This window comes from Trichomycterus rosablanca, chromosome 20, assembly GCF_030014385.1.
Source record: "Trichomycterus rosablanca isolate fTriRos1 chromosome 20, fTriRos1.hap1, whole genome shotgun sequence".
NCBI classification, from domain to species: domain Eukaryota; kingdom Metazoa; phylum Chordata; class Actinopteri; order Siluriformes; family Trichomycteridae; genus Trichomycterus; species Trichomycterus rosablanca.
The window spans coordinates 7,369,982-7,392,124 of record NC_086007.1 but is presented as its reverse complement, the minus strand read 5'-3'; the positions used below and the strand labels follow the sequence as shown (position 1 = coordinate 7,392,124).

General features: G+C 37.2%; 2 protein-coding genes across 4 annotated transcripts; one reads left to right on the top strand and one right to left on the bottom strand.

The window, feature by feature from the left end:
• Positions 1 to 401: 401 nt before the first annotated feature.
• Positions 402 to 4,602, bottom strand: tspan13a (tetraspanin 13a). The gene is made up of 5 exons (XM_063016224.1): positions 4,518 to 4,602; positions 3,776 to 4,138; positions 3,130 to 3,237; positions 2,093 to 2,203; positions 402 to 1,836 (listed from the first exon to the last, which is right to left on the bottom strand). The coding sequence occupies exons 2-5, from the start codon at positions 3,851 to 3,853 to the stop codon at positions 1,762 to 1,764; spliced, it is 372 nt and encodes a 123-aa protein (XP_062872294.1). The 5' UTR covers positions 3,854 to 4,138; positions 4,518 to 4,602; the 3' UTR covers positions 402 to 1,761.
• ankmy2a (ankyrin repeat and MYND domain containing 2a) lies at positions 1,969 to 12,836 on the top strand. Of its 3 annotated transcripts, XM_063016223.1 has the most exons (11): positions 1,969 to 3,652; positions 3,800 to 3,871; positions 6,713 to 6,777; positions 7,590 to 7,728; positions 7,884 to 7,982; positions 8,626 to 8,786; positions 9,427 to 9,641; positions 9,792 to 9,927; positions 10,415 to 10,543; positions 10,645 to 10,774; positions 10,944 to 12,836. In XM_063016223.1, the coding sequence occupies exons 4-11, from the start codon at positions 7,596 to 7,598 to the stop codon at positions 11,081 to 11,083; spliced, it is 1,143 nt and encodes a 380-aa protein (XP_062872293.1). In that variant the 5' UTR covers positions 1,969 to 3,652; positions 3,800 to 3,871; positions 6,713 to 6,777; positions 7,590 to 7,595; the 3' UTR covers positions 11,084 to 12,836. The 3 variants fall into 3 exon arrangements, with proteins under 3 accessions (XP_062872293.1, XP_062872292.1, XP_062872291.1); XM_063016222.1 differs by having other exon boundaries at positions 1,969 to 3,871; XM_063016221.1 differs by lacking the exons at positions 1,969 to 3,652; positions 3,800 to 3,871 and adding an exon at positions 6,031 to 6,129.
• Positions 12,837 to 22,143: the final 9,307 nt, after the last annotated feature.

The window sequence follows — 22,143 nt, the reverse complement described above, 5'->3', positions numbered from 1 at the left end:
TTAATTAATGATAAAAATAAAAACAATTCCAGTCTATGTGTTATCTATTAATATGTACTGATGAGCCTAACATGATGCAATTTTACTATACAGTACATACATGTTACATCATTGTACAGATTTTAAGGAGACACGTCAGAAGATCATACCCTTCTGATCAGCTTATTTTATAATTTCTTGCAGGTGTTTCTTTACTCACCTTTACCTTTATTTACTCACCAGCATTTTTACCTGGTGATATGTCAACCTTTGTTCACACATACATTTGCCTGTTCATGTGTGAATTTAAAATGTATTTACATTCTTGCAGTTATAATCAACTAGGTTAAAACTAAAAATCAGACACCATCAAACTGAGGTACAGAAACTTTTTCCTTTATTGAGTTTATATCAATAAATATTTACCAGTGTTAAGTGCAAGATTGTACATGTGATCATTGGCCAAGATGTGTATGACTATTTTGAAACTTTTTCAAAGACTGACAACCTGTGCATCGTGTAATATTAAAATTTAATTATTATAAAGTGTAATATTATAAAAATTTATATCTTTAAAAGTCTACTAGGTCATACTGTAGTCACCTTTTCCTCTGTGTTATAAACATGTGTACGCATTGCAGACAAGTTTAGCAGTTCTGTGTTTGGTTGAGTATGACCTCACTGTTGTAGTTCAGCACTATCCAAACAAGTGATCTAGAAGTTCCTGTTTATATCCTGTTCAGAGTGCAACCACGTGGTTGCTGTTGGTGTGAGCCTGTGCAAAGGTCACATATGAGATTAGGTAAGAGGTTTAAAGACATATGAAACCTAGAAGAAAATTACTAGTTTACACTTTCAGTTTAAAAAAAAATTCATTAATGAGTACCTGGAGAGAAAGGAGACAAAACCTCTTTTTCAATGTTTGGTTTAGGTTTACAAGTCCTTCAGAAACACTTGGGGAAATGAGGTAAGGTTAAAGTAAGGTTTAAAAAACTGTTAACTAATATTTTAAAAGTAGTTGTTTAAAGAAATCTTGTTTTGAATTACTCCTGAAATGTAGGTGGTGAATTTTTGATGCCAATTATGTAATGTGGCTTTGCCACAGAATTAGTCATCACAGTTCAAAATAACACGTTCCTTTACAGCAAACGAATCAGTGTAAAGGACGTGTATTATGAGGGTCACATCACTAAATTATTGACATCACTTTAAATGTGAAACATAACTACTTTTAAAGAACCTGCTCAGAATTTAATAATGTAGTTCTTACTAACATTTGTGATAAAAAAAAAAAATACACACACATATATATATATATATAATAAAAGCATCTTTACAATGCAGTAAATTAACATTTTTTTAGGAAAAATACATCATATCAATGACCCAGCAGTTACAGTTGTTTAATTATGTTTGTCAGCTAGCTGATTGGTTCCACCTTCATGTTTTCTAAAGAAACATGACTGTTATGTAAAGGAACAAATTTATGTAAACAACTGACCAAATGCTTGTTAGACATCCTATTTTAAAACCCTAGGTAGGCATTTTGATAATCACTGCAGACACCATGTTACAATCTTATATCAAATGCAAACAAAAATAACTTTTTAAAAAAACAGCTAGTATTTTGCTTAACCACACACAATCATTTACTGTTGTAAATATGCAGTTAACTGGATCGTTAGGAGTAAACTTTACATATTTATAAACATCATGTATATGAAGATAGCAAGTATGTCTGTAGTTAAAGCAGTGAGAAGCTTAAAACTGTATTTCTTGTCGTTAAGGTCTTGCACGAGTATTTAAACGAGGATCCTTTTGATTCCTGTATCTGTATGTTAGCCATAGACACAGAATCTGAAACAACAGTAAATCATGGATTAATAAAACTCAAAATATAATGCATATGTAACAACAAATATAAAACTGTATGCATAAACACTAACGCAGCACAGATATACAAAACTTTTACAAGTGTTTAAACTTTTGACTTTAACTGTAATTTCTCCAATCACACTTAATAGATTAGAAGCAAGAAGTACTTTAAAAGTATTCACACAAATCAAATCAGGTAAAGCACCATGCACACGAGTAAAACAATGAACTGACCCACCTCTGTGAAACTAAAGAACAAACTGGTTCCACCTACAAAACGCAATGCATCATCAGCATACCTCTGAATGATCACTGAACATGGATCACACAGCTGCTTTTCAAAACATGCCTGTAGTCAAAGAAAATCACAGTTAAGCACTTTAATTATAATGTAATCATTTGATTAACAAAATAAAAAATTATACATCAGCATTTGGGTGGCGCCGCTGTAAATTGCGGTAAATTAACATACTACCTCTGGGATTCAGGGTTCGAATACCCAGTGGTGCTATCAACTGGTCAAGAGTCTACATACAGACATTGTTTGCTAATGCTATACCCTGTGATGGATTGCCATTCTGTCCTGGGTGTGTTACTGCATTGTACCCACTGATTCCAGGAAAGCCAGACCCACTGTGACACTGACCAGGATAAAGCAGTGATAATTATAGTATTTACATTTACACTAATCATGGTTAGAGTTATCGTGGCTCCGTAACCCCCCAAAAAACACTGGCCAAAATACTTTGTAAAAGTTCACCGATCTATAGCAAGGCAACATACTTCTTCACTCACACTTAGGGGCAATTAGAACTAATTTGAAATGAAGCTGAAGCACCTGAAGGAAACCTATGGAGGCATGGATAGAAGATCCTTACAGACACTGACCAGAGGCAAGAATCAAACCCAGTTCTCCAAAACCCATGTTGCTGGGTGATGGCATATCAACAACCAGCTGCTCCAAAATTCTGGACAAAATAATTACTTATCATGAGTAAGCGTTATATATAGTGTGTGTTGTTCTGTGATCTATGCAGTATGATCAAGGGTGCCACAATAAATAAATTATGAATTTTGAACAACTAATTGCCTGGGGTTCCTGTGGACCTTCTGTCCCCTCCTGCATTTTGGAATCACCATACATCCTTCCATTTACAATACCTTGACTGATTAGCAAATGTATTTATTTTAAACTTTGTGAGCACAATTGATTAAATGTATAACCACATTTAAGAGAATAGACTGTCTTTATAAGTAAATTCAGGTTATACTTACAGCTTCACATGCTTCATTGTAGTTGACCTCAGAAAAATCACAACAGTTCAGCGTTCTCTCCAAATGCATGGAGTCAGATTTATTCCATCCAATCTCCAGAAGCAGTTCCTACAGGATAAAGACCATATAAAGAAGTTGCTCATAACATTGTTGTTCTCAACATCTTATTCCACTTTTATTTTCGTCTTATTCTTCTTTCCTTCCAATTATTTCTCAATGTTTTTAAAATCCTTTTTCCTTCTTTTCTTCCATCCATTCATTCATTCTGCTATCTATCTATCTTCTCTGTTTTACAACATAGAGGTAGCTAAATAAAAGCTTAATGTTTTTCTGTGTCAATTACAAAACTACTTTATTAATCATTTAAATGTCATTGGTAGTCAAGCAAGTTGTATAAAAAAATGGACCACTATGGCTCATGGGCTGGACATTCACTGCGTTAACTCTTGCCCACACCTTTAAACATATATTGTGTTGTATGAATTACCATCTATTCTACAGTGCGATGCTTCCCAACATGCAAGTAAGTAAGAAAACAAGGACTTTCCTACTTAAGACAGTATACCTAGCAAAAACAAAACTGTCTTATCAAATCTTTGTCGTCTACTAATACAGATTTGATTAGCCATCGTAATGTTTTGCTTACCTGTTGTTCTTTATTGATGGCCAGGCATGCACAGGACACTGAAAATTGTATGATAAATACCACGAAAAGGATGAACATGTACTGTAAACAGTAAAGGTAAAAACCTCTCTCATATAAAAACCAAACTCATTCACATGTTTTCTGATAATTGTACTGAAATGTAAGTGTATAGTAAATAGTTAATTTAAAGGATACAAAGAACAAATAGACTTGATGATGCTTCAAAGTTCCATAGAGACCCAGTGTAGCCACAAAGAACATAAATACTCCCACTCCAACAATGGCACCAACTACTTGGAAACTGGAGACCAGTCCAAACCATTTCCCCCAGCCTACCACTGCTATGAGGAGTAAACTCACCAGCTGTACAGGGAGAAAAAGAAAAAAAACATACAGTTTAGGGAAGGCCTTTTCCTATTCCAGCTTGACTGTGCCCATTTGCACAAAGCAAATCCTGTCTGGTGTGTTACTGCATTGCACCCAGTGATACCGGGGAAATCGAACCCACCGTGACTAAATATAAAGTGACCAGAATAAAGTGGTGATAAAACATGAAAATGAAAATTACTTTGAAACACATGAAAGGGAAGCACTTAAAATAAAAACACATTAGTGAATACATAGGAAAGCAATATTTTTACAAAGTACTTATAGCAAGCAGGAAATAAATCTACTGGCAGCTTTCAGAGAAATAAATACTTCTCAAAATTCCAAAACACCTTTTAGAAAGAGGAACACTTACCATATACAGAATGTTCAACACACACAGAGTATTCCTTAAACAATTAAATCCACCACACATCATGTTGGATGATTATTCAGTCCTATGCAGTTCCTTCAGGTTATGGAACAGGAGAGGAGCGTCTATGAGGAAAGTAATGGCACCTCCTGCAGTGCTCCTCCTTCAACATACCTGAGCAGGTGAAGCCTGATGATTGGTTACTTGCTCCTTCAATATTTAAATAAGGAACAAAGTCCAAATACCGAGTATTCAATACATTTCACTGGAAAACTGATAGCACTCAGTGGGGACACCTGTTGATCATGTCACTCTTAAGACCTTCTTAATTAATACTTGTAATTTCATTTTTCACTTATTGATCTCTCTGAAATTTTAACATAGTTTTATTAGGTTTTTATAGCAGATAAAGCATGATTAATAGTTTGTTAATAGGTTGTTTCACAAGCTGAAGTACTCATCAGAAATATGTTGTCATGTATAATTTTGAAAGGGATAGCAATGTAAATAAAATATCATCAGATAAATACTGCACATCAGTGTTTCCCACAGATCTAAAATGTAACTAGGGGGGAATGGGGTGCACAGTCAAATAATGACATTGATATAATGACGTGTCATGACATATTCACTTGATCACCGGTATTAAAATGATGTGCAATTTGAACAACAGTAGCTCTCGTGTTGGGCTTTACCAGATGCAACAGCAAGCACGTCTTCTGACATCAATACGTTTTGGCAGCCCAACAACCTGTTGGCAGCTTGGCAGCTAGCTTGGCCCTCTTTGGACCACTGATCTTTTGACCACTGACCATTTACTCATCTCGGCTGCCTGTGGGCACCCCATGTTTTAGATACTTTGACCTAGTCGTCTGGCCTTAACGATTTGGCCCTTACTAAAGTCACTCAAATCTTCATGCCAGCTGGCCAGGCCACAACTGCCAACAGGTTGCTGGGCTGAGTACCACAAGTAACTATTAAACCCAGCATTTAATAAATCCATGACATGCGCAATCGAAATATGCATCTCCACGCACATTTTGGGGTTAGTGCTAATGTTGTGACATTAGGATTCTTGTAAGATTAATAAGACGCCAATATGTTGAAAATTCTTCTAAAAACTATAAATGCACCAAAAACAGAAGCAGGATTTACTGCTGAATCTTCTAGACTTTGGTGGCTTATACCACTATGGCACGCTCTGATAGTGCGATAGTAAGTTCTTTATATTTAATCTATTATTTAAAAACTGCTTATTAAGCAAACGTTAACTTCGAAATAATTTATAAATATAGGTTTGTATGTAAATGATACAGAAATAAAAGCTTTAAGAGTTACAGAACTTTACAACAGGACATTTTAATTTCCCCCTTTTGAAATAGACATGGTACAGTCCGGGTGAGCTCGGTTAAGAGGCGCACACTGCAGCCGAGCTAGCTGTACTTACACTGAGATTAATCTCGCCTGCATGTCATAGTGAACAGTTATTCGCCTACATATAACGAAATTATTATTTTTAAAAAATATTATTTAAAGCATTAGTTCATCATGTCTGCTCCAAAGAAAGGAGCATTAACTGACACTGAGAAGGAGTTACTTCAGGTTATTGCTGCAGGTAAACGTCAACGTTAGCATGTTAGCTAACCACTAAACTGATTGAGTGCTGCTATGGTAACAGAGTTAGATTCTCATTATTGCTTAAGTTGTATTAAACAGACTATGAAATGTTAGATAAAGCATTAGTTACTGAGATAAATGAGCCGTTTTAATTACTTTTAGTTTCTACAAATAATTTGGGAAATTTTCTGCTAGCTAGCGTGCTAACAATCTGTTACTGACTAACCATCAATGTTGGATCATATTATTCCATACAGGTGGTTTTAATGTCGATTTTTGTATTTATTGTATAGAGACTAATATAACAAATGCATGTGCGGTCCCTTGTTGTTTACCAGGACTAATGCAAAGTTTTCTTCCTAAATTAATACATAAATTCATAATGAGTTTAACTGTAACACTGACCTTTTGTTTACACCCCGAGCTCCCCAGTGTCCAACGTCTTGGTCAGCTGGTGAAATTAAATAATTAAAATTCTTATTTTAGGGAGCTATTTAAGGTTGGGAGCTAACTAGTAAGCAATGTATTATTGAAAAGAGTTATTTTAACTGTGACATAATGTCATGTTTGTTTCATTGTAGGAAATGTGCAGGAAGCCTCAAGGTTGCTCGGCTGCAAAGATGTCAGAGTCAACTGTCTGGATGAGGTAGGTTGTTTATAATTTGTTAATTGTAGGTTGTTTGTAATTTATTGGTGTACATGCACTGTGAGATTATTTTATTCTGGTATAATAAACAAGCCCATCCTACAGTATGTTTGTATAAGAGGTAGGGAATGGTTGTAGCATGCTCCACCAGTTGCCAAAATCAGATGTCGGGAACACTTGACTTCGAAAGCAGCTGTAGCCATAAAGCTGGATATTTGCTTAGTCTGCTTGTGATGGTTTCTTGTTTAAAGTGGTGGTGCTATCACAGTCAGCATTTAACATTAGAGCCAAAATAAATTAATGTGTTCAAGAACTGCCGATTTACTCCCAGTCAACTCTGGATTTATCATGTAAGCTTTCCTTACACATTGTGTCAAATGTTATTTAGAAATTAGAACTGGCGGCTTTACATACTGGCAACACGACCACAGAAAAACTAGAATTCTTTCTTGGTGTTAATGCTGTATCAACTGTAATTACAAGCAGATCACCTAAACACTAATGTTGGTTATTTGATGTCTTAGCCACGATCAGGTGTTACTTGATTTTTTTTTGTGTTTGTGTTCAATGTTAAATTGTTTTATATCAAACAATCTCAGTGCCGGTCAAAAGCCCGGATAAAATAAGCAAGGTCGTAAAAAGTGCCAGATCGGTCCAAAATGATCCGCTGTGGCGACTGTGAACTGGCCTTCACTTATATATTCACATATATTGACCAAATGTTATCACTATCATTTCTTGAAATGTATTTTTGCAATGATTTTAGGTACTGTTTTTAGTACTTTTTTGATTTATATATATTTTTTCTTTAGTATGGAATGACCCCCCTTATGCATGCTGCCTACAAAGGCAAAGCAGATATGTGTAAGCTGCTGCTGCAACATGGAGCGGACGTTAACTGCAACGAGCATGAACATGGCTATACTGCTCTTATGTTCGCAGGACTCTCTGGTATGCCTTACCATTAATCTCTATTTGTGTGTGTGTTAAACTGATTTAGTAATCTAATCTAGATGACTGAATAGACTAATGTCAGGGACACTTTCTGGCTCTGTTTGTGCTTCTATGAATCTTGCTTTAAATCATAATTACTTTGTGTGTTTAAGGCAAGACTGAGATCACCAGGATGATGCTGGATGCTGGAGCAGAGACAGATGTGGTGAACTCAGTAGGCAGAACAGCAGCACAAATGGCTGCTTTTGTTGGTGGGTTGACAATGCATGCAATAAATAGTGCAAATACGTTATAAGGCCAAAAGTATGTGGACACCTGACCATAAGCATGTTGGGACATTGTATTTTTAAACCTTGGGCCTTGTGAATAAAATCTGAAAGGGCAGTTGTAGCCTAGCGGTTAAGGTACTGGACTAGTAATCAGAAGGTTGCCGGTTCAAACCCCACCTCTGCCAGGTTGTTACTGTTGGGCCCTTGAGCAAGGCCCTTAACCCTTAATTGCTTAGGTTGTATACTGTCACAACTGTAAGTCACTTTGAATAAAAGCGTCTGCTAAATGCTGAAAATGTAAAAAATTTAAATGAAACAAACCTCACAAATCTTATATATTTGAGCTAAAGTTCACAGTCTCATAACACACCTCAATTTTCACACTGGTGGTGTCCTGATGCCAACTGGGAATTAAACTGCATGATTTGTAAGATTAGAAGGCAGAGACTTTACATATAAATGATTAAAATGTTTTTCCAAAAACAGTAAAAAGCATTCTCATGTACATTAATGATGATGTAAATCATCATTGTCCGTAAGAAGAGTATTTGTGTTGTGCTATAAAGAAACTGTAAATATATAGAATATAATGAAATGTAACTTGGTTTTTTTCCCTTCTATACAGGGCAGCATGACTGTGTGACTGTCATTAATAATTTTTTCTCCCGGAAGAGACTCGATTATTATACAAAACCACAAGGTTTAGAAAAAGAGCCCAAACTGCCTCCAAAACTGGCTGGACCTTTGCATAAAATCATCATGACCACCAATCTTAACCCTGTCAAGGTACTTATAAATTCAACATCCACTTCCACACATCCACTGGCCCTTTTTAACTTAAAATGTTTGGTGTTATTTTTGTTTTTAAACTGTAATAATGCTAATTGTAACATTGTCATCAGGCAACAGATGAATAGAAATACACTTCTAGGCGATGTTCACAAAGACATTTTCAGTATCTATCAAAATCACACTCTTGCCTTTTGATGATTTAAACAATGCATTACTATCGTAATGATGCTCTGTTATATGTTTAAATAAGCTGGGTGTAGGGCACTAAAAATTCATTCAGATTTACTGTATCAGGTGCATACAGTAAGCACATGTATTTGGGATATAAAACAATAATATAAAACTCTAAATAGCAAGAAAAAGAAAATGCTTATAAAAGGTAATAGAGAAATATGACTTACAATATTGAAAGAAAAAAAAATTGTAGTTTTTTGTAGAAATGAGGGCTTATACAGCAAAGACTAGTAATTATATTTCTCAAAAGGTGGATGATCCAGGGATTTCACATTTTGCTAAAAAGCTTTCAAGTTCTTTGATCAGTATTTTGATCATAAACAAAAGGTTCTTTGCAATTTTTGGGGGCATTATTAGTAGGATCCCTAAGATCTTCTGACAAATGTGGTCTCCTCTGCAGATGGTGATGCTAATAAAGGAGAACCCTCTGCTTCTGGATGTAGAAGCTCTTGAGAAGTGCCATAAAGTGATGGAGCTGATCTGTGAGAAATGTGTAAAGCAGCAGGACATGAACGAGGTGCTGGCCATGAAGATGCACTACATCAGCTGTGTGCTGCAGAAATGTGGTTCCTTCCTTAAAGACCAACAAGATAAGCTGGAAGGTCTTATTAAAAGGTATAGCAAAATCCATGGTTTAAGGAATGTGAGATGGAGGTGTGTGTGTGTGTGTGTGTGTACGTGTACACAGACATGTTGATGTGTTAAAACACAAGCTGCTTTACTTGCTTCACTCTAAAACAAAAAAAACTTTTTATTGTTACCCAGTCTACTGAAGGGTCGAGACAGCGACGGCTTTCCAGTGTTTCAGGAAAAATTCCTACGTGAATGCATCCGAAAATTTCCTTACTGTGATGCTACTCTGCTGCAGCAGCTTGTCAGAAGTATAGCACCTGTGGAAATGGTAAGTAAAACAATGTCAAGACGTAGTTGAGACTTTTTTTTTCTTTAGGGTGCTCCTATATTCTGGTCCACATACCTGATTTGGCACGTTTTACACCAATGCTTTTTCTGACATAACCCTCCTTATTTTGTATCCAGGCTTGGGACCAGCACAGCTCCCAGTGGCTAGGTTGTTTGCCAACCACAAACATAGCCAATCGTGTGTGTAAACACTTGACTAACCAATAGTAATGCTGTAATTCGAACCCCAGACCTCATCAGTAGTGGGCTACTGTGGTTTTACCGCGTCACCACCTAAGCAGGAATATTAAACAAAATAATTTTGTAAATTCTGAAATAATGTATCACATTATTCAAGTAATGATAAACAATTTCAGCTTGATAAAATTCAATTTTCGCACATTTTAAATCCAAATTGTAATAAAGCATGATGTCATACATACTATGTTTTTAAAAATACATGTCCCCCCCCCCCCCCCTCTCTCCAGGGCAATGACCCCACAGCTTTGTCAGTTCTTACCCAGGCCATTACAGGGCAAGTGGGCTTCATGGATGCTGAGTTTTGTACCACCTGTGGAGAGAAAGGAGCAGAGAAGAGGTGTTCCATCTGCAAAATGGTACACATTTTTCTCCACTTCTCTACTCCTTTAGTCATGCATTCATATTTGTATTCATACTTATAACCTGCATCACTGACAGCACATTATAATATCCTCAGGTGATCTATTGTAACCAAGACTGCCAGAAGCTGCACTGGTTCACCCATAAAAAAGTCTGCAAGAAACTGCAGGAGCAGAGACAGAAGCATGAATCTGATTCAGCCAAACGACTAGAGAAACAGGCCAAAGGTATTCTGTCAGCCTCTGGCTTTTAATGTGTCCCTTTGATTTAACCACATCACCAGCGCAGAGCTGTGCCAGTACTTTGTTGTGCCATCATAGTATACATATGAAAAGCATATGAATTCAAAACCACTGCCAGTCATTATGTTAACCTGGCCTGCTTTATTTCCTTCAGAGTTGGAGGAGAAAAAAGCATCAGAAGAAACATCAAATGCCATGGAGGATTTGTCTATAGAGCAGAGAGAAGTTACCAGCATGTCAGACACCCTTATAAAAACCGAGAGTGCCGAACCCATTCCAATAAATGCAGACTGAGTCATGTGGGTGACAGAGACACGACATCTGCCCAGTGCTGCACTTCATAATGATTATTAGAAATGACTTGTGTATAACTCTCTGATCTCAATGTTATCCAAAATCTGTCAAGAAGTTCTGCCAGGGAGTATTTGGCAAATGAAATCTAATGGAAAATCCAACAGGTTTGCTAAACCGATGCACAAAGGGTCTTTGTTCATGTATTATGTATTTAACTATACTGTTAATTTTTAGATTTAGTACAGTTAGAATTATATAAGTGATTTGGATGGATGAACAGATTTAGTCAAAGTATTTATATATTTATGATAGTTGCTTAAGTTAAAGGTATTTCAAGAGATTTAAGCAGAGGTTGGTTCCATAACATGATGCTGTAATTTGTTTAGGTTTTCCTACCAACACCAGGTAAACACTTTGCTTGGAGCAGAGTACCTGAATGCCAGTGCAATAAGGACTCAGAATTGACTGGCAAGTAGAGATGCCCTCGGGTCTTAAAAGGTTGGATGTGCCTGCTCCACACGATTTGTTTCCTTTTCTTTTTATTCATTTGACATTATGGCTGTCATAAAACTGAAATATTAATAGGTATTTGGTAACCAGCTAATAAGCGTGTTATATCTTGCGGTGAAGTGGGCATGGTTTCTTACTAGGGATGCAAATTTTGACAGTTTCTTTTAACCAATAACCAACTGTCAGTAGTCAAGGATTAACTGATAAACCAGCAAGCGTAGAACCAGTTCAGCGTCATGTATGTAGAATGTCAGATGGAGAGTTAACTAAACATGCTAACCATAAACAGCATAACTATTTAGATGCATGTGCCTTAAACCATGTGGCCACGTCTGTATTTGTGGTTGGGTAGTACACATGACACAAAGCTAACTTGTTAACTCCACCTTGATTGGTACTGCTACGATAAAAATAAATCTCTAAACTGCTAGGTGGAATGAATTGAACAACAAAGCAAATTGTGGTAAAATATCGTTGCAGCTCAAGTGGCATCGCGGTAGCGTACCACTGCATGGGTGTTTAAGTTTGTGATTTTGACTCTCGCATACAAGAACACAGTTGGCTGTGTTTGAGGGAGGGAAGGCCAGACAGGGTCACTTACCACTGTCTCTTAAGATATTTGATCTCACTGGTCTGGACACCTGCTTTGGGGAGCAGGTGGGTCATATAGCGTAGCTCTCCTTGGCCAAAAGGAAGATATCACAAATGTCAGTGAATTTACAATCGGTAATTGGAAATGACTAAATTGGGAGAATAAGAAGCAGGGGTCTCGTTTTAATCTCATTTCAAAAATCATTAAATAACAAAAACGATTGGAGTACTGTTGCTAGATTTGTTCTTCAATCTCAATTTAAGTTGAAGTAAAAGAAGGGAGCGATCGTTTAAAAAAAATGTGGGTTATAAATTAGTCTTTTGTTTATTATACATGGTTTTTAAGCACAATAATGAGAGCACGTTCGTTTTGTTTGACAGTAAGGATGTTGGCTGTTGTCCGTTTTTGCTCCTCCAGGGGGCTGTGGTGAACCGCATTTACACCAAACACACCACACTGGAGAACTTGATAACAGAGCTCAAAACAAACTAATCATTCTTCACAGTTTGCATCAAAAATCTGGTACTTTCAGTCCAGTGTAAAAACTATTAACCAGACCAGCTTTGTGTCTGGCACTCCGAAATGAACCATGTGTGAAAGTAATCTGTACCCAAAGCCAGACATTAAATAAAGGCATAAGGGTTTTCTAAATTCTTCTTATGATTTAACAAGAGAGATTGTTGTTTTTTAACAGGTACTACTTACTTCTAAAAAAAAAGAGCTGGATCTAGAACAAATAATAAAGGAATGGAGGAGGAATACATCACCAGCAACACAATGTACCATTGTTATTGTAGGCACGTCCAGTCAGTTATGTGCTTCATAGAAAATATGTTGTTTTGTCAAATGCCAAGCAGTGTTTCTTTCAGTCCGACAGCTTATATGAGTCATGGTTCATTTATAAAGGTAGCCTATATTCAGATGTAAAAACTTTGTGCTTTGGAATTGATGGTTTTAATCGGGCAACAGAACACCAGAGAACATGTTTTAGCAAAAATCACATCAATGCTGCAACGGGTTATTTAAGGATTATTTTGTCATTATTAGCTTCTTCGATAAAACTCTGCAGGACAGTGTTGCTTCTTAAAAATCCTGCATTGTGTTCATTTAAAAATCATGTTTATACACAGTTATTATAAGTATGTGTAATATTGAGGAGACTATGAATTTAGTGCATGGCAGGTAACAAGGATGCAGCTTTACTCGCCTCTTGAAAATGTCATTCAAATTTTTCTTCTGCTAGTTTTAGTGCTATAATTTTTTTTCCAACGGATCTTTAAGCTAAAGCCATAAAAGAAAATAATTATGAAGGTCAGTGATGCAGAACTATTAAAACAGTAAATTGTTCAATTTCTTAAAAACACCATACTTTGATTTTAGAACACCCTTCTTTGTAGATTCCACACAGTGTTATAAATCCCTTTTGGATTTTAGAACATGTTGACCTGATTGATGAACCACTTGTTGTACCACATGCCAAAGGACCTTTATTGGATTCAGATCCAGTAGCTGGATGAGAAGAGGAGGTGTACATTAAACTCACCAACATGTTTATGGAACCAGTTTAAGATGACCAGTTTAAGACCAGGTCTTAGGTATCCAATGGTCGTGTTGGCCCTCAACAAAGACTGGGCATGTAGAGAGCCACCTGTAAACAGGCACTGACCAGAAGGTGCCAAAATGTGTAAATAATGATTACACATGACTGTTTTACTGTTTAATGTATTAAGAGACCTAAAGTGGGAGCTATATGCAGAAGGAAACTAAAGCCATGAGGGCATCTGTTGTTGGACATTCATTTCATATTTGTTATATTTTACTGACTAAAAATATCAGTTCATATGTAGCGTATTGTCCTGTCCCTGTGTCTTTTTCCACTGTTGCACAAATTGTGGCTACATGTAGTGCATCTACATAGGAAACAAATGGTCACCTGTCACGCTTTACAGAAAATCCAGGATTAAGCTTCTTTGATGAGTGTCTGAGCCAAGGGTTTTTCTGTTCTTTCCTTAGCTACTATACATGATGGACATTTTGATGCACGGTTTGGACTTACTGAGGGTTTGGAGGTGCTTCATGTTCCTCAGCTCGGTCCCTGTCTCGTCCAGATTTTTCAGCTGGTTATTATGAAGCAGCAGGACTTGCAGAAAGTGCAGGTGCCTCAAAGCCCCTGTGGGTGAACATATGAGTGAAGATCAAACAGAAATGCAGTGATGGACAGTGTAAGTTCTGCTGGATGGTTATACATGAAAAATAAGAAACTTTAAAATAGAACCATAAGGCAATATTATATACGACTCTTTTACCAATTTAATCACTCAGGAATGTAATTTTAAAGTAGCCTGTGGGTTCTAGCATGAAATTGTAATGAAACACAAGTGCGCGCTGCCAGTTTTGAAATTTTGAAAATTGGCAGATTTGAACCACACTAGTTTAAAAAAGGACCGTTAAGGACAAAAATTAAAATGTTTTACAATGTGTTTTGCATAAACATTCATTAACTGCTCTGGAAAAGAAACTCCCCTGTGTATTTTATTATAATGGTGGTTAGAAACAAGCTCTCTGTTTTCTGTTACTGTTAATGTGTATGTGGCCAGTGATAGCTCAGTGGTTAAGGTACTGGACTAGTAAACAGAAGGTTGCCGGTTCAAGACCCGCCACCACCAAGTTGCCACTGTTGGGTCCTTGAGCAAGGCCCTTAACCCTCAATTGCTCATTGTGTTCCGCTCACTGTGTAAGTCGCTTTGGATAAAAGCGTCTGCTAAATGCTGAAAATGTAAATGTGTTTAAACTGCTGTCTGAGGTAATTCTAAGATTCAAAAATTGAAATATTTAAATGTTTTATTTACAACTGATATATTATTGAAGAAGTACCTGAGATTGAGATGATGTCATTATTCTGGAGGTACAGCTCAGCTAAGCAGCAGCTGAACACATCACCACGTAACTGCTTTATCTACAAACACAGAAACAATGTAGTCGAATAGCTCTGACTCACATGGACTCCACAAAACTACTAAAGGAGTCCTGAGGTATCTGGTAGCATTACATAGCCAGTAAGTCAACATCTGTGTGTTGGTCCTACAGTGCATCTACAGGGGTTGGACAAAATAACTGAAACACCTGTCATTTTAGTGTGGGAGGTTTCATGGCTAAATTGGACCAGTCTGGTGACCAATCTTCATTAATTGCACATTGCACCAGTAAGAGCAGAGTGTGAAGGTTCAATTAGCAGGGTAAGAGCACAGTTTTGCTCAAAATATTGCAATGCACACAACATTATGGGTGACATACCAGAGTTCAAAAGAGGACAAATTGTTGGTGCACGTCTTGCTGGCACATCTGTGACCAAGACAGCAAGTCTTTGTGATGTATCAAGAGCCACGGTATCCAGGGTAATGTCAGCATACCACCAAGAAGGACAAACCACATCCAACAGGATTAACTGTGGACGCAAGAGGAAGCTGTCTGAAAGGGATGTTCGGGTGCTAACCCGGATTGTATCCAAAAAACATAAAACCACGGCTGCCCAAATCACGGCAGAATTAAATGTGCACCTCAACTCTCCTGTTTCCACCAGAACTGTCCGTCAGGAGCTCCACAGGGTCAATATACACGGCCGGGCTGCTATAGCCAAACCTTTGGTCACTCGTGCCAATGCCAAACGTCGGTTTCAATGGTGCAAGGAGCGCAAATCTTGGGCTGTGGACAATGTGAAACATGTATTGTTCTCTGATGAGTCCACCTTTACTGTTTTCCCCACATCCGGGAGAGTTACGGTGTGGAGAAGCCCCAAAGAAGCGTACCACCCAGACTGTTGCATGCCCAGAGTGAAGCATGGGGGTGGATCAGTGATGGTTTGGGCTGCCATATCATGGCATTCCCTTGGCCCAATACTTGTGCTAGATGGGCGCGTCACTGCCAAGGACTATCGAACCATTCTGGAGGACCATGTGCATCCAATGGCGGTGCCGTGTATCAGGATGACAATGCACCAATACACACAGCAAGACTGGTGAAAGATTGGTTTGATGAACATGAAAGTGAAGTTGAACATCTCCCATGGCCTGCACAGTCACCAGATCTAAATAATATTGAGCCACTTTGGGGTGTTTTGGAGAAGCGAGTCAGGAAATGTTTTCCTCCACCAGCATCACGTAGTGACCTGGCCACTATCCTGCAAGAAGAATGGCTTAAAATCCCTCTGACCACTGTGCAGGACTTGTATATGTCATTTCCAAGACGAATTGATGCTGTATTGGCCGCAAAAGGAGGCCCTACACCATACTAATAAATTATTGTGGTCTAAAACCAGGTGTTTCAGTTATTTTGTCCAACCCCTGTAGGTGCCATGTCTTCCATAGGTTAATGGATAAATGCACACATGCCCGACTGTCTATGTGATCTAGGAGAACAGAATTAGTCAGTCCAGTCGACCTTCTTCTATTGCTCAGATGTCCAGTTCTGATGCCTGTGTGTACAAGTTCTTAATATCCACTATATGACTAAAAGTATGTGGACATTTGACTATTAGCTTGTTGGACACCCCATTCCTGGACAATCAATATTGTTTCCTTACCCCTGGTCAAATTTCTTGTTTTGTTGAGCTCATAAATAGAAATCGTGCACTAAAATGAAACATATTTAAGCTTTTTTCCTGTAGAGGATGCATTTGCTCATTTTTCCAGAACTGGAAATGATTGTGATTGTCTAAGCGCCTGTGGCAATTCAAAATCACTGATTTTACCTCCAGTTTGAGTGTAGCCACATTGACTTAATTTACAAAGTGATGACCTACCTACCCTGTTATTATTAAGCCATATGTATCTAAGCTGGGTGAATCCGGACAAATCTGGAACAGCTTTAAGGTCCAAGAAGATAAAGATGATCATACAAATGAGCTTTACACTGATGTTAAAAATTTAGCCTAGCATTTTACAATTATACAATTATCCACAAGCAGCATTACCTTTTTGCTAGATAGAGTTCAGTGTGTGAAGCATTATCCTGCAAAATTAAAAACAGACATGTATATAAAAATTCACTGAAGTATAAAAGTGTTAAAGTAAACTTTTTGCTACCTTCCAGCAAAGTTCCATATCTCACACAGCCTGTTACCAAGACACACTGTGGAAACAAAGCAAACAAAGCAGAGTTGCTCTTCTGTGTGCTCACAATGGCCAGTTTGTGAATGTCAGAGTTGACTGGAAGAGCCTGAGCCATCTCACTCAGGGGTAAATGGAGCAATTAATCACAGAGTGAGAGAGTGAAAACGACATAAGCACTCCTCCGCCTGACAGGATTATCGAGGTTTTTTAGATCGGTTTGGATCAAGTGTAGAAACATTTGCAATGACCTGTTATTGCCAGAAGGGGGCACACTTCTGCCTGAAATATCAATTGGTTATTCATTGTAAAATTCTACAGACATTAAATGAGTTCTAAGATTTTACAGACTTAAAATAAGTCAGTCATATTTTTTTCTTCATTGAATGGTTCCTTCTGGTCAGTGCTGTGGTAACATTTGTTGTTTGTTGATTTAAATATTTCTGATTGCTATTGTAGGTCAGTCACTGTGCCTGCAAAAAATGTAACAATCCAGCTTTTAGTCGTTGTTTAAAAGTCTGGCTCTAACTATAAATCTTTAGCATCGTACTGTTGTGTTCTATTGCCTTGAATTTATTATTTTCCCCTACTTAACGAGCAACTTCAACTATCGAAAAGACCTTGGCCTTGCTGTCTGCAGTGTCAGTTATTTATTGGAGGAACATTTGCCACTTTTAAGTAGCCCCAAGAAAGTTTTAAACAGGCATGTTTCCATCTGCTATGGTAGATTTTTTATGCCTAGTTTTGAAGTATATGCTTGTATTTAATTTTCTGGCCTGTAGTAAATACTAGAGATGTTCTTTCCTGGTTATTTCATGGTCATTTGTTATTTAGAAACTAAGAAACTGAGCCATTATAGGCACTCTGAAATAAAGATCAGGATACTGGTAGTTGACGTGAACTTGGACACATACTTGTCTGATTATTATTATTATTTTTTTAATTGTAATTAATCTTTTTTAAATCAAAAATTTAAATTTTAATTCAAAAATATGAACTATTTTGCCACAATATAGGACATGACTGTCACACAAGTTGACATGTTTAGATAATCGGCTACTTAACAGCATTAAAATAATTGTCATAGTGTAAAGATTTCATCTTTATTTAAAGATAATAATCAATCAAAGGATTAATGAAGTCACACAAATGGAGTGCATACTTTGTCTTATTTCCAGCTGTGTCAGTGTTTTGATTTATATTTAAACTAAGACCTTGTGTTTAGACCATAGAACTCTGGTCCATGTTCTACCTGTACAACAAACAACCCATCTCAGTGATCAGCTTCTTGAATAAATATCCATTTTATATTTACAAAATAGAATAACACTAAGTAAGAATTAGTAGCACCATCATTTTTAATATCAGCATCAAACCCAATCATTTGACTTCATGCTTATTTATGTAACAATATCTTGCAGATATAATGTTACCCTGGTCAGTCACACCAGTGAAGCATTAGCAAATACAACATAAAATGAAATATGAAAGATCTGTTTTCAATTTATTGACATTTGCTAGGTTGATGTATTTGCTGAGGTTAATAAATGATAGCCAAAGTCTATAGAAAGTGTCATGTCATCCATGTCATCCCACATACAGTATCATTAGGAAGGACATATGGTATTTGAAAGGAAGCAGCATTCACATACATTCCTCCTTAATAAATAGGCAGTACTGTGTTACCCAGGACTCACTAGTAATCAGCCAGATCATAAGACTACCTGAAGTTCCCAGTGTTTTTTGCTTCATTATCCTTTACAGCTACATTGCTTTATCATTTAATCTCTTGTATCAGTTGCAGAATAACTATAGCTTTGTTCACACTGCAAGTGAGTGCAGTTCAGTTTTTATCTGATAAGTAAAAACCCTCATGTGGCAAATATGACTGTCTGAGCCATTGGAGCCACTGTTGTATCTGCTACTGAAACATGATACATATCAAATATGGGGGCTGCATAATAGAACTGCTGGTAGAATGGGTGCCACACAGCAACATGGGTACACAGGTCCGGGGTTTGAATAGTAAACCTTTCCCTCTGAGTCCTTTACTTTCTTTACACCCTGTAAAGATATATGTGAGTGTGTAGATGTCTGTGGTTGTGTTAACCTGCCATGGATTGTAGCTCTGTGCTGATTATAATTCTGCCATGTGCCCATTGTTTCCAGCTAACAGGTTATGTGTTCCTATTAATAAATCAGCATGTTTAAACAGTATTTTAAATGCAAACAACACTGCTGGACCTTATAGAGTCATATCAAAACAACACTCACTACCATGTTACTACCATGTTACTACCATGTTACTCGAGACCCAGCACTTGAGGAAAACGGGCATCAAGGCACTTTTCTGTACTTGCACCCAGGTGGTGGAATGAACTTTCCCTGTCTGTCTGAACATCTAAGTCTCTCACTGTCTTCAAAAGACGACTAAAAACCCCCATCTCTTTACTTAGCACTTAAGCTGAGAACCAACATGTACTTACTAATGCTCTTATTCACTTCTTAAAATAAAAACAAACAACTTTGTTCTAATAGAGTTTCAGCAGATTTGTTTTCATGGACTGCTGTCTATTTAAACTAGAGTAAAGAAATGTTTACAGTGGAAGAATTTCTCCAAAAAGTCGCTTTGTATAAGAACATTTGCTAAATGCCGAAAATGTAAATGTAAAATGTTAGTGTCATTGCATTGCTGAGAATGATCAAATTTTTTTATAGGTAATGTAGAGTATGTACATTCACACTGGTATGGCTTTCTAAATTCTTCCTTTAACTACTGTATTTTTTACCTGTTTCAGATTAAATAAGACAGCTTTGGTCCTACAGTATTGATAGCACAGGTTTAAGCTCTAGGATCTGACTGGATTCAAACTCATTTTCTGTAGTGTCAGATAAAAGTCTGTGAAATGAATAAATGCAAATGTTGCATGGAAATCTGAAGACATTATGTACATATTCCCTCTAATCCCCTAATAGCTCTTCCTGGTTTGTCCTCAGCCAACATTCTTTTACTTAATCCACATGGAGAGATGTGTACTCGCCCTCACACTGCTTTTAGCCTCCAGGCTTATTCTTTAGCGCTGGAAGTCAGACCGGCAGTGGGTGGGCGAGTTACTGCATTCTCTCACACTGAAAAGGTGAAGTTCATACTGAGGCTATGTTCTGTACATTTCAATAAGGTGTGCATTCCCCTCTAATCTATTTTAAGGAGTTGGCTAAGATGTTCTTTCTATAGATCCACCCTGCTTTTCAACCTTTGCTTATTTTGTTAAAAACAAAAAACAGCATTTCCGAGATTTTATATAAAGGTCATTTAACAAAAACATGTTTAAAAATGAAGATTTAAAATAGTTGGCATTTTTTTGCTTCTTTATTTTGGTTTGCGAAGAATCAATGAACTCCAAACATCAAATTTAAACGCCTTTACCTTCAGTCAGCCTTTTTTCTACTCTTTGTAGTGACATGTTAAGTGTTTCGTATTGTGTCTAATGTGTCTAATCATTGGTCTGTTGTCACTTTTAATGTGTTGCATATAGAATTTAATGTAACATCATTGGTGCTACCACAAAAACATCTTTCCCATTTAAACAAAATTGTACTTTTATATTTTTAATATTCATATAATGTAGTGGTTGCAGCAAAATGTGCTACATTTGTTCATATATTTATGTAAGATATATACAAGTAAAATATAATTGCATGATTATCTGGATAAATGAACATCAATACATTAGTAGTCTACCTAAATGACCCTTAAAGTAGCACTTGTAAAAAAAAGGAGTTTATAGATTTAGTTGGTGCCAGGTAGCAGGTGGGACAGACTCTTGGTGTTGCACAGTTCCTGGGGCTCTTTCCTCTGGAAGTCACTATGAGGTTTGTATATTTGTGTGGTGTCTATTTTGGTTTCCTCAAGGTACTTTGGTTTTCTTCTATGTCCTAAAATATACATAACCTGACTACTCTAAATTGTAGCTAAATGTGGGTACATGTGAATAAGTGAGAGTCCAATGCTCTATGATGGACTGGCGGTTTTTTCTAGGTTTTATCCCCATATTTGCGCCCAGTGTTTTTGAATATGCTCCAGACGTCCTCTGACCCTGATCAGTATAAAGTGGTTAATGAAAAAAGTGGACTTAAATGTTTTAAATAAAATAAATGTTAAATAAAATGTTTTGCAGGGACATTTTTAAATTTTAATTCCTGTTAACTAACTGCTTTATCCTGGTTTTGCCGCCACCTAGTAACAGTAGGTGAAACTCAGGAATACAACCTGGCAATCCATCACAGGGCAACAGACATACACTTTCACTTACCCACTCAAACCTAAAGGCAATTTAGTGCACCTCATCCACCTACTAAATGAAAGACACCAGGAGCATGTGTGAATCTGCTTTTAGACATTGACTGGAGACTGAGGTAAGGTCAAATCCAGGTCATCAGGACATATGTTGATGTGGCAGGCAGTTTACATATTCAGCATTTGGCAGACGCTTTTATCCAAAGCGACTTACAGTACTGTGACAGTATATTGTCGAAGCAATTGAGGGTTAAGGGCCTTGCTCAAGGGCCCAACAGTGGCAACCTGGCAGTGGTGGGGCTTGAACCAGCAACCTTTAGTAGTCCCCTACCTTAACCACTTGGCTACAACTGCCCTATGGCTTTACCAGCAACACAACTGTTTAGTTTCCATTGTTACTTAGATTATATGATCTGTATTCATATTGTGTTGTTTTGGAAGTAACAGGTTGCCTTTTACGTCAGATAACCCACGCACATACTGCAGATGTTATCGATGAATCCACTCCACGCGGTAACTAGGGTGATTCATCGAGTTTGGACTCATTGTGTTGGAA

Bases quoted from the DNA above. Each gene is read 5' to 3' on its own strand.
- tspan13a (XM_063016224.1), bottom strand. From the start codon at position 3,853: ATGTTCATCCTTTTCGTGGTATTTATCATACAATTTTCAGTGTCCTGT. The intron at 3,238-3,775 runs GTAAGCAAAACA...TTTATCCTGTAG, and splicing joins CCATCAATAAAGAACAACAG to GAACTGCTTCTGGAGATTGG. The intron at 2,204-3,129 runs GTAAGTATAACC...CTTTGACTACAG, and splicing joins ACAATGAAGCATGTGAAGCT to GCATGTTTTGAAAAGCAGCT.
- ankmy2a (XM_063016221.1), top strand. From the start codon at position 6,063: ATGTCTGCTCCAAAGAAAGGAGCATTAACTGACACTGAGAAGGAGTTA. The intron at 7,729-7,883 runs GTATGCCTTACC...TGTGTGTTTAAG, and splicing joins TATGTTCGCAGGACTCTCTG to GCAAGACTGAGATCACCAGG. The intron at 9,642-9,791 runs GTATAGCAAAAT...ATTGTTACCCAG, and splicing joins CTGGAAGGTCTTATTAAAAG to TCTACTGAAGGGTCGAGACA.